General features: G+C 36.9%; 1 protein-coding gene across 13 annotated transcripts in view; it reads left to right on the plus strand.

Moving 5' to 3' along the window:
* The window catches only part of NEB (nebulin), a 205399-nt gene that overhangs the window by 70899 nt on the left and 122430 nt on the right, over window positions 1-12070 (plus strand). For 12 of the 13 annotated variants that reach the window (XM_070476218.1, XM_070476209.1, XM_070476208.1 and 9 more), the window contains 9 exons: window positions 939-1046; window positions 3936-4247; window positions 4455-4658; window positions 8168-8272; window positions 9438-9545; window positions 9899-10210; window positions 10651-10854; window positions 11353-11457; window positions 11546-11653. In XM_070476218.1, the coding sequence (XP_070332319.1) occupies window positions 939-1046; window positions 3936-4247; window positions 4455-4658; window positions 8168-8272; window positions 9438-9545; window positions 9899-10210; window positions 10651-10854; window positions 11353-11457; window positions 11546-11653 (1566 nt within the window). The remainder of the gene's footprint in view (window positions 1-938; window positions 1047-3935; window positions 4248-4454; window positions 4659-8167; window positions 8273-9437; window positions 9546-9898; window positions 10211-10650; window positions 10855-11352; window positions 11458-11545; window positions 11654-12070) is intronic. The other variant, XM_070476214.1, reaches the window with a different exon arrangement.

Here is a 12070-nt window from a genome sequence, read left to right on the forward strand (position 1 = left end):
AATTGATGTAAATGCTGAAGCTATGGAAATGAATGACTCAAAGTGGTTAATAGAGGGATGTTGAAATTTATGGTGGTTAGAAGCAAGTGAACGACTGTGATTATATATTCCATGGAGGTAGGTACTGTGCCTCTTTTGTTTATCTCAATACTAACTGTGTTTGGCACAGTGTAGAAAAATCAATAAATCTCAAGTTATTGAAAGAAAAATACACCAAACAGACCTGGTATGAGCTTTGACTTTCCCATTTATGAGTTGTGTAATATTGGGTTTAAGCCTTAGTTTGTTCATTCCTAAAATTGGTACCTTTAAAGTGCCTATGACATTGAATTGCTGTGAGGACCAAATGAGGAATTCCATGCACAGCTCTCATCACAGTGCCTGGCACACAGTAAGCACTGGATGACCTTCAGCTCTTTTTATTATTGTCCAGCTGAACGTACATGCATCCATTCAATGAATTTGAGTCAAAAAGATTAACTTATTTTTTGCACCTTACAAAAGGCATTTCATTTTCTATGACTTTTATCATTAGATAATTAAAATTTTGTTACCTGACCTTTTATTAATCAATTACTTTAATATCTATATTCAAATTAGTAGGCCTAGACTGTACTTAACTGTAGAGGAAATCTACCTAATATACCTGATATGAATACATTATGTCTGAATGGAAAAAGCCATACTCAACTATACTATTAATACCAAGGTAGTGGGAAGTGAGTCTCAGAGGCAAAAAAAAAAAAGTTGATGCCAGATCACTTGATGCTAAGTCATTGCTCTGTTAAACAGCTTATATTCTTTTTTATCCATATTTTTAGAGATAAGATAGATGATGTTAGAATCTGATGTCTACTCTTTAGGTAAACTTCTGTTCAGTAATCTTTTGTGGTTTTCATATATACTGAATAATGGTAAATATTTTCTTTAATTTTCAGAAACTCTATAAACTTGGATGGGAAGAAGCTTTGAAAAAAGGCTATGATCTCCCAGTTGATGCAATTTCTGTGCAGGCAGCCAAAGCTTCCAGAGACATCGCTAGTGATGTAAGTATTTTTTGACTTCTATGAGGATATATTGATGTCTGAATCTAGTACTTTAGTGTGCTGGTAATGATTTTTTACAGATAGTCCTCACCTTTCAAAATGTGATGCAATCTCCTTCATCTTTTCCTATCCTCTTCACTTACCCCAATCCACTCTTCTTTCTCACTGATTGAATATCAAAAAAGGGGCTTCCTGAGTAGAGACTGAGCCAGAGAACCTATAAGACACATTATAGGTTGTGTTGCTTCTACACATTACAAAAGAACCAAAAACTTTGTTTTCCTGCTTGCCTGCAAACAATTTTCCTGTCTTCTATTTGTCTATTTTAGACAAACTCAAAGTGCCAGACAATACATAACCTCAACAACCTGATGTTAATAGATTTTTCTTTCACATATTTAAAATTCACTGTCACTTCTTTTTATTTAGGCCATCCTTGCTTTTATAATATAATATTATAATTATAATAAATTGGCTCAGGGTGTAGAAAATACAGGAAGTGGCAGGAATTTAGGTTTAACATACAGCGGACTTAACTTTCCCCTGAATATCTGGTAGAAAGTTCATAAAACAAGGATATTCGCTCTTCAAGGCAACTTTCTTTTTTTTTCCTGGTTGCATGCAGCCTGTGGACTCTTAGTTCTCCCACCAAGGATTGAACCCCGGCCACAGCAATGATAGCGCCAGGTCCTAACCACTGGACTGCCAGGCAACTGCCAAGGCAACTTCTAATTATGATTGGAAAGGGTAGTAAATTTGGTGAAAAAACTGGATACAGTTCCTATTGGTCAATTAAATTTTTATAAATATTCAACTTAGAGATTCCACAAATTCAAACATATCATTTTGTTAACCCCAAAAATTGAACACCAAAACTTTGGAGAATTTCAGTTATAGAGAATAAATTACCAGAATTTTGTCACAGCCTCTTAATCAAAATCTTTAAATCAAAGCAAAAGAAGGATTTGATTTGGAGAGAAACCATGTCTAAACACAATCTGACAATAAATTCTAAGGCTATAAGGGAAATTTCTCTCTAATTCAGTTAATCTGTGGCACTTCAGAAGTGTTGGGAAATTAATTAGATGATGTGTTATTACCCACTCTCTGGCTTGCAGGTCAATATCTCATTAAAATGAATCAATGCAATGATGAACCTAAAGCAATAGTGATGTCTGAATGGTCCCCAGAAAGTAAACTCATTTTCATTTAATGTTAGAATTCCCTATGAGGTAAAGATAGTTTAGGAAATTAAGACATTGCATCAATACTTTCCTAAGAAACAACATTTATTTTCATGTAAGTCTGTTGGAAATTTTTGAAATCTTACCCTAAAATTGAATTAACTTTAAATGAATTTCCCACCATTGTAGAGATTTTATCTCCTCTCAGTTTCAAATGGTTCTTGTATCTATGCCACCTAAAGAGATTAGAGCTATTTTTATCAATACTTAATAAGTCAGAATAACAGAATTTACAGTTAGAAGATAACAATGTTTAGTTAATCTAATCTCCCACTCAACATCATTCTCTCCTTTCTTATAGGTCTTCTCTCCATTCTAATAGGTCTCTGAATATTTACAAATATAAAATTTTTTGTGTCTCTCAGGGCAGTTTGTTTCTTTGCTGGATCATTTCTAATTGCCATTACATATTTCCTTATTTCAAACTTAAACATGTTACTGGTCAGCCTTAGACGTGTGTTCTAGAACACCACAGAGTAGCATATTTCCCTTTTCACCTGATATCCCTTCAAACGTTTCAAGTTTCTTATTCTCCTTTGGTTTTTAGCTTTGTAAGTCCTTAAATCATTCCACTTGTGATATATTCTATATTTTCAAAACCCTTCTCAAAACAGAGTATCTTAAAACTTGGTATTGCGTTACTGTTTCAGGTCAGGCTGAGCAAATGAACTTCTGATTTGCCTCTATCTATACTCCTACAGAATCTCTTCAGAAATATACTTTTTAAAAAGCAATTTTGTCATATTGCACACATTGAGCTGATGGTCCATGTAAATTCCTGAGCATTTTTAATAAGACATAACCATGAAGCTGGGTAACAAGAGAGAGTAGAACGTACTTTTGTAAAGTATAATGTGTGTTCAGCATCTGGCATCAAGTAAATGCTATTATCCAATTATTACTATTATTCTTGTCATTGTCACCAACAGTAATGCAGTTTTTCCCAATTGAATCTAAATATTGGATTTCACTATTACTTTCTTACATTTATGTATTTCATTTTGACCTATCTTGGCAGTATGTTGAGATCTTGTGGAATTTTGTTTCTATTCTAACATATTTGGCAGTTTTTATGAGCAACAGAGGAATAGATCCTGAACAAGACAAGTTTATATGACACAATTATATGGCAAACCACTAAAAAACCCTGCAGCTTAATAAATTATTCTACACTATTAGGCCTGCTCATCAAGTCCAGAATCTTCCCAATTTTTTTTTTGCCACTTAGCTATACTTTTCCCATTATTCCTATAAGCATTATCAAATGCTACCCTAGAGTCAGCATACATAATGTCTAGCACATTCCAACATATATTTCTGCCTCTAGTTGAATTTAATTTCTCATCATAACCTGCCCTGATACTCAGCTACATTATGTCTTTTCAGAAGCCTCTACTTAAGCTTTCACATTTCTTTTTTTTTCTTTCCTCTTTTTAAAATTTACATTTGTTTATTTTTAATTGGAGTATAATTGCTTTACAATGTTGTATTGGTTTCTGCCATATCTGAGCATGAATCAACCAGTTTTCACATTTCTTACCAAGTTAAATGAAATTCTCATTGCAGTTTTGGAAATACGCAAACAAAGAAAACAGAGTTTAACTTGTGTTTGTGTTAATAAGAGAACTGTTTCCTCTGATTTCAGTTTAAATATAAACAAGGCTACCGCAAGCAAATCGGCCACCATATTGGATTCCGGAGTCTGCAAGATGATCCAAAGCTTGTGTTGTCCATGAATGTAGCCAAAATGCAGAGTGAAAGAGAATACAAGAAGGACTTTGAGAAGTGGAAAACCAAGTTCAGCAGCCCAGTGGACATGCTGGGGGTGGTGCTGGCCAAGAAATGTCAGGCCTTGGTCAGTGATGTGGACTACAAAAACTACCTGCACGGGTGGACGTGTCTGCCTGATCAGAATGACGTGATCCAAGCTAAAAAGGCTTATGAACTACAGAGTCAGGTCAGTTTCTACTAAATCTCATAGTTTATATGTATAGTACTTCATATCTCATATGAGTGATCATTTAATCATAAAGAGACAGAAACTAGATAGACAAATTATTATTGAATATCTAAAACATACCTTTTTTTTGAAACGCATAGAATTGTTTGAGTCAAGGGTCCAGATGAGGATGGAATTTTTGTGACATGCCTTGTATTTTCACAGAATTTGTATAAGTCTGACCTTGAGTGGCTGAAAGGCATAGGATGGAGTCCCTTGGGTTCTTTGGAGGCAGAGAAGAACAAACGGGCTTCAGAAATCATCAGTGAGAAGAAATATCGCCAGCCTCCGGATACAAACAAGTTCACCAGCATTCCTGACGCCATGGACATAGTTCTGGCAAAGACAAATGCCAAAAACAGGAGTGATGTGAGTACCTTTTCGGAGATGAAAGAAACTATACTGCCAGATACCCAGTAGTTGCTCAACAGTATTTGCTTAATAAATTAGTAGCATAACACAGCATTGCATCACACAGCATCAATTTTTTATTTTGTTATTTCATTTGAATTATCAGTTACCCTACAGTGGATCTTGTAAAACGAGTTAGTATCAATTTTTGTCACCCAAAGCTTGCTTGCTTATTTACCCAAAGCATAACAAGAAAACTATTGAACATATTTCTTTATTTGAAACTTGTGTGTGTTGAAGACCCAGATGTACAGTGTATTAGAAGGAGAGATTCTGAGTACCTTACACAGGCACAGGGGAAATGTCATAAAGAATATGTTTTCTTTCAAGTGATTTTAATACAGTTCACTTAGCTGAATCACAATAGATTATATAAATACAAATATAAATAAATATATATATATCTTCCATTTCCTTCTTATTTCCTTCTCCAGCACTGATTCCAGTGTCTAGTATGATACTAGGTGCCCATACTAGTAAGCATTTATTGAATAAAATAAATGAAAGATGTGTAGAGTAATTCTATGCAAAGAAGGGAAAGATTACTCTACCTTCCTCAGTTAGAAGCATAACCCTGAAAATTACAGAGCATTGAATTATGTGCACTAAGATTTTGGAGCTAAGAACATTTAAATAGATTTATAATAATAACTCTTTGGGTCTTGGGAAAGATCTAAATATATATAACATTTTATATATTTTACATATATGTTAGTTTTTATAGAATATATGTAAGCCCTTAATTAGCATATAGTAAGCATTTTGATAGTTTCTCAGGATGACTCAGTGGTAAAGAATCATCTGCCAGTGCAGGAGACGCAGGTTCGATCTCTGGGTTGGAAAGATCCCCTGGAGGAGGAAATGGCAACCCACTCCAGTGTTCTTGCCTGGAGAATTCATGGACAGAGGAGCCTGGTGGGCTACAGTCCATGGGGTCACGAAAGTCAGATACAACTTAGCAGCCAAACAACAACACAACAAAAGCATTTGATGAACTGTGACTCCTCTCTGCCCAATCAGCCCCTCGTAGACTTCTTGCAGTTTTGATATCCAAAATTTATAGTAATTGCTGACCTGTGAGTTTTATTAGGAATGTTCATGTTCCCATTTTTTTGTTTTTATGATGGCAATTTGAATCCATCAGGTGACTGATAAGGCAACAAATGTCTACAAATTATTTCCCCCTTTTGAAAAGTTTCTTGTTTCTCCGTGAAACGGGGCTGTGTATAAAGTTCTGAACTAATATGGTGGCCAATAGAAAAACCCTGCATCATGAAGCCTATCAACATCAAAGTCTCAGGATAGACCTCCTCTACAGTATGCCCCTGTTAGAGGAGACTGACCTCCTTAGGCCTCAGGAAAGGGCCCCTGGGGTCCTGGAGCCTGCTGTCTCTCCTTTTGAATAGACCAGTTCATCGACCTCAGTGTAAACAAACATTATTAACACTCTGTTTTCCGTGAGGTGAAAGTGACACATGGCATTGGAATAGGCCTACTCAGTGGATCTCAACTAAGGACAGTTCAACACACAGGGGATATTTGGCAACACTCATAACTTGTCATAACTTGAGGGAGGCATGCTACTGGAATCTAGTGGATTGAAGTCTGGACAGCCCACCCACAACAAAAAATCTTCCGGTAAACACCACCAATAGTTCTGAGGCTGAGAAATTCTGATCTTCCTCAATCATAAAGGTTAGTCCAGGTCTAGGATAAAGGTATAAGGAAATTCAGAAGCCTTGCTTTGTTGTAGTCCTGAGGTCCTTGGGTTACCAGGACCATAGTAAGCTTGTCAGGAAGGAGAAAAGTGCCAGCCCCTCACACCCCACACAGCATGCCTCAAAGGGAAATTGACAAGTCCAAGGAACCAATGAGACTTTAAAGTTTTTTATATTGAAATAATTTGAGCATGCAGAAAAGTTGAACTTAGTACACATAATTTATATGTGCATGTATATGCATATACATATGTATATCTTCACCCATATTCACCAATTAGCGTTTGTTACATTTGCCTTTTTCTCTTTCCCCTGCCCCCTCTCTTTCCTACGTGTTTGTGTGTGTGTGTGTGTGTGTGTGTGTGTGTGTGTTTTGTTTCCTGATACTGCTCTATCCCTAAATACTCCAGTGTGTTTCCTAAAAATAAGAACATTCTCTTACATAGCCATAGTGCAATGATCAAAATCAGAAGAGTAGTGTTAAAATAACACTAGTGTACATAATTTACTCAATTTTACCGCAAGCGTCCTTTAAAGAAAATGAAAAATGTTTTTTGATTCAGGATCCAACCCAAGACCACACATTGAATTTATTTGTCATGTCTTTAGTCTGTTTTAATCTGAAATAATTTCTCACTTCTTTGCATTACAAGTCCTTCATATTCATCAAGAGCGCAGGCCAGTTGTTCTACAGAATCTCTGTAAATTTGGGTTTATCTACTGTTTCCTCATGATTAGACTCAGGTTCTGTATTTTTGGCAGGATAGCACATGTTGCATCCTCCTCTGCACAGCATGGGAGGAAGCACATGATATCAATCTATCCTATTACTGGTTATTTTAGCTTTGATCGCTTGGGCGAAATGGTGTTGAGAGGTTTCTCTACTGTCTAGTTACTATTTTATCCTTTGTAATTGATAAGTAACTTGTGGGAAGACTCTCTGACAATGTAAGCACACTATTTTTCATCAGACTTTTACCCCGTGGTTATAATATATCAATGAGATTTTTGTTTGGGTCCCTTTGTTTTCTGTCGAAAAAAGAGAATGACCCTGGGACATACAAGAAACTTTGAGTCTCATACAAAATCCTTTGGGGGAATCCTAATCCCCTCAAACAGTTATGAGGTATAACTGTATGATAAACCACATAGGAAATGAGACTCCCTAAAATCTAGACATACCCCGAATGTGTCATTTTTCCAAAAGATAAGATGCATGCATGCCCAACTGTGTCTGATTCCTTTGCAACCCCATAAACTATAACCCACCAGGCTCCCCTGTCCTTGGGATTCTCCAGGCAAGAATACTGGAGTGGGTTGCCATTTCCTCCTCCAGAGGATCTTCCCAAATCAGGGATTGAACCTGCATCTCCTGCATTGGCAGGCGGATTCTTTACCACTGAGCCCCCGGGAAGCCAGAAGATAAAGACTGTCTCCTAATTAAATCCTGGGGGAGACTGTTATAATCCCAAAATGTGGAGAACTGCTGCTCTGTTTGATGATGTTGGTAAAGGCTTTAACTACTTGGGCTGATTTCTTACAGGCAGGGTTAGTTGCAACTTTGAAAAGGTAATCCATAATTGTATTTTGAAAGTCAACTGTGTCTCATAAGTCAAGAAATGCTATACCTATTTTCTGCTTATGCTACTATAATGCTTAATTTAGATGAATTAGTAACACTATTTGACATTAACTATGTCACTAACTAAGCTAAGAACACCACTGAAAAACCCTTTTGTCTCATTTTAGATACTTTACAGAGAAGCTTGGGACAAGGACAAGACTCAAGTTCACATCATGCCAGATACACCTGACATTATTCTGGCTAAAGCAAACTTAATCAACACAAGTGATGTAAGTTTCCAAATGAAACATGTATTTTCAGATAGCTCCTTTTGATTGCTTCTGAGGCAGTGAATTTATTTGGAGGCTATTTTGAATACTCAAATCATTTTACTTAACAAACTTCATATGACTTAAGAGTCCTCATTTAACGGCTTTTAGCTTGAACATCCCAATAACTGGATGGATCCCAATAACTCTGTTGAATGGAGTTGGAAGGATGTGCTGTCTGTTCCTTGTGGTTCATTATTACGCACGTTGTCATATTGTAATGGTCTGTATAGCTCTACCATGTGTGGACAGAAACTTCGTGGGGGCAGAGACAAATCATATTATATTGGATCTACAGTGCTTAGCCACTATAGTGCCTGACACACAGGAAATTCCAATAAAATTTGGATGAGCATAAAAAACTTTTGTAGGATAATTTCATTTTTATTTTTATTGTCATAGTATACCCTCCTGAAGTTTTATAGATGTAAAAATTAATTCTTTAACAACAAATTCTAATATGAGGACCTTAAATAATGTACTGAAGTAATACCACAAAGGACTAAAATAGAAAAACAAGTCCAAAGTCAATAGGTACTTTAAACAATCTGGTTTCTGAATGAAGTGCATTAAATTATATTCTCAGTTATTTAATTATGTAACAAATCTGAAGAAAGAAATTATTTCACTTAAACTTTTAAAATACGATATTTAAACTTTCCTCAAAAAAAATCTTACATGTAAAAATTACGAAGGGCTTTGTTTCTTGCCTAAAAATGTGGACCCTACTTTTGGACAGCCCTATATGGTAAAATAGACTCTAGTGTTAGATGGCAAAGACATTGCTCTTTCTAACGAAAACTTCTATTGAAACAGTCAAAGTTAATTGGAAAACAGCACCTTGATGATATTTCATTTCATTTACCTCCCAATTTATTTGTCTAATTCTCATAAATATTTGGGAAGAGCTATCATTTAACTTTGTTGGTCTAGGTAATTGAAGAGCTTTAGAATTTAAAACAAGATCATCAGCAATCAATGGGCACAATTTCCAGTTACATTTGAGTATTCTAGAGCTCAGAAGCTATTCTTATGAACTCTTAAAATATTTAGCACACTGGATTCATTACGCTGCAGTTGTTGATGGGAAACAGTTTTTTTCAAATTGATTTTCATCTCTTAACAGAAATTCTACCGAATGGGTTATGAGGAGTTGAAGAAAAAAGGTTACGATCTTCCCGTTGATGCCATACCAATCAAAGCAGCTAAAGCGTCCCGGGAAATTGCCAGCGAAGTAAGACTTTATCCTTTCTCTGTACTGATTAGATTGCAATTTTCACTTCAAAAAAGTCTCAGTTTAATTTTCAATTGAACAGAGTCTTCCAAGTAACAAATTAAAAATAGTGAAATGATCCCAGGGATGCAGCATGGGACAAGAATAAACTCAAGGATGTATTTATTATGTATGGAATCTGTAGCTGGATTTAGCCTTTAATCTTTCCTATCAAAAAAAAGAAAAAAACAAATCTGTGGCTCTCTAGCCTTATGAAAATATTTGGAGTTAATGTGCTTTGTAATTCACCACAAAGAGTAACATAAGTTAATCTTCAAAAGACTCTAAGACACGTTTTTTTTTTTCTCCTTTAGTACAAGTACAAGGAAGGTTTTCGCAAGCAACTTGGTCACCACATTGGAGCCAGAAACATTAAGGATGACCCCAAGATGATGTGGTCCATGCACGTGGCCAAGATCCAGAGTGACCGGGAGTACAAGAAGGACTTTGAGAAGTGGAAGACCAAGTTCAGCAGCCCAGTGGACATGCTGGGGGTGGTGCTGGCCAAGAAGTGCCAGACCTTGGTCAGTGACATAGACTACAAGAACTACCTGCACCAGTGGACGTGCCTGCCTGACCAGAGCGATGTCATCCATGCTCGGCAGGCCTATGACCTGCAGAGTGACGTGAGTCTAAGATTCTTTACTGGCCAATAAAAACCATGTCTGCTTTCCTAAGTGTCAAAGTTCCCTCCACATCTGAATTCTACTTCCCTGGACTGACGTCCACATTCTATCCAGTCACACAAATACTGGAAGCATCATTAATTTCACAAAGGAAAACACCAGCAAAGCACCCATTGCTTTGGTAGAAACCTCCAGATTATTGATCTAGTCGAATTTTGATGTTCTCTGTGTTCTTCTGTTTACAAATGTCTTTCAAAATCTGTTTCTAATGTGAATATTTTGTAGATTCCCAAGAAATACCAAAATTTTAAAATTTCCCAGGGAATTCAAGCATTGAAATGTATCATGTAGTATTTTATAATGTAATATAAAACAAAATTTTATATCTTTAGGGACTATCATTATACTTCTGTTTAATGGCCTATCACTTAAAATTTCAGAATTTGTACAAGTCTGACCTTCAGTGGCTCAGAGGCATTGGCTGGCTACCTAGTGGCTCTCTTGAGGATGAGAAGAACAAGAGAGCTAGCCAGATTTTGAGTGACCATGTTTACCGTCAGCACCCAGATAAATTTAAGTTTTCCAGCCTTATGGACTCCATCCCAATGGTTTTGGCAAAAAACAATGCTATTACCATGAACCATGTAAGTCCTTTCTTTAACTTGAGGTGGATGTTAATTTTTGTATGTGTGTGTAAACACTGAAATCTGTTTCTATAAAAGAAAAATTACATTCCTTTCTTTTGCTTGGCCATAAAGTGGTTTTTAAGTGGGCTTCCCTGGTAGCTCAGACGGTAGAGGATCTGCCTACAATGCAGGAGACCCGGGTTCAGTCCCTGAGCTGGGAAAATCCCCTGGAGAAGGGAATGGCAACCCACTCCAGTATTCTTGCCTGGAGAATTTCATGGACAGAGGAGCCTGGCAGGCCACAGTCCATGGATTCACAAAGAGTTGATCACGACTGAGCACCTAACACTTTCACTTTCAAAGTGGTTTTAAAGTAAGTATTGCGCTTCTTACTGATGTGACATCTAGACCCAAAGGTGTCACAAGTACTGACTCATAGAGGAGACTCTCTACTCTCATTAAGAACTAGATTCATTACTGACCTGAGCTAGTCACACCTGTTTTTGTTTATTCCAGCGCCTCTATACAGAAGCTTGGGATAAAGATAAAACCACTGTCCACATTATGCCAGACACTCCTGAAGTGTTGCTAGCTAAACAAAACCAAATAAATTACAGTGAGGTAAGCAACGTGTTCATGCTGCGTGATCATTTTTTTTCTTACACTGTACTTTATAGATCAGACTTGAAAGATTTATGTCTTTTTTCAGAAACTCTACAAACTTGGCCTAGATGAAGCCAAGAGAAAAGGCTATGACATGCGGATAGATGCCATTCCTATCAGGGCAGCCAAGGCCTCCAGAGACATCGCAAGTGAAGTAAGTGCGCCTGCAGAGTTCTCTGCTCAGCTTTGGATTCTCTCAAGGATACGTAGCAGAGCAAGTGTGAGGTTAAGGCTTTAGCTAATGGTATCTTGTAAGTAAATAGTTTAAAATAATGGTAATGAAACTGTCAACATAAAGGCTAACTTCTAGCTGTGGTTGAATCCACAGCAACATGCATTTCGAAATAATGTCCATTCCCCGCTGAACAAAAGTATTGGCTGCTTTACTATAGCTCAGACAGCCTTTTGACTTTGCCACATGACGTACAGAGCTTCTCTGGTGGCTCAGTGGTAAAGAATTTGCCTGCCAAGGCAGGAGACTCAGGTTTGATCCCTGAGTCAGGAAGATTCCCCCAGAGAAGACATGGTAACCCACTCCAGTATTCTTGCCTGGGAAATCCCATGGACAGAG

Source organism: Odocoileus virginianus, chromosome 13 (genome assembly GCF_023699985.2).
Source record: "Odocoileus virginianus isolate 20LAN1187 ecotype Illinois chromosome 13, Ovbor_1.2, whole genome shotgun sequence".
NCBI classification, from domain to species: domain Eukaryota; kingdom Metazoa; phylum Chordata; class Mammalia; order Artiodactyla; family Cervidae; genus Odocoileus; species Odocoileus virginianus.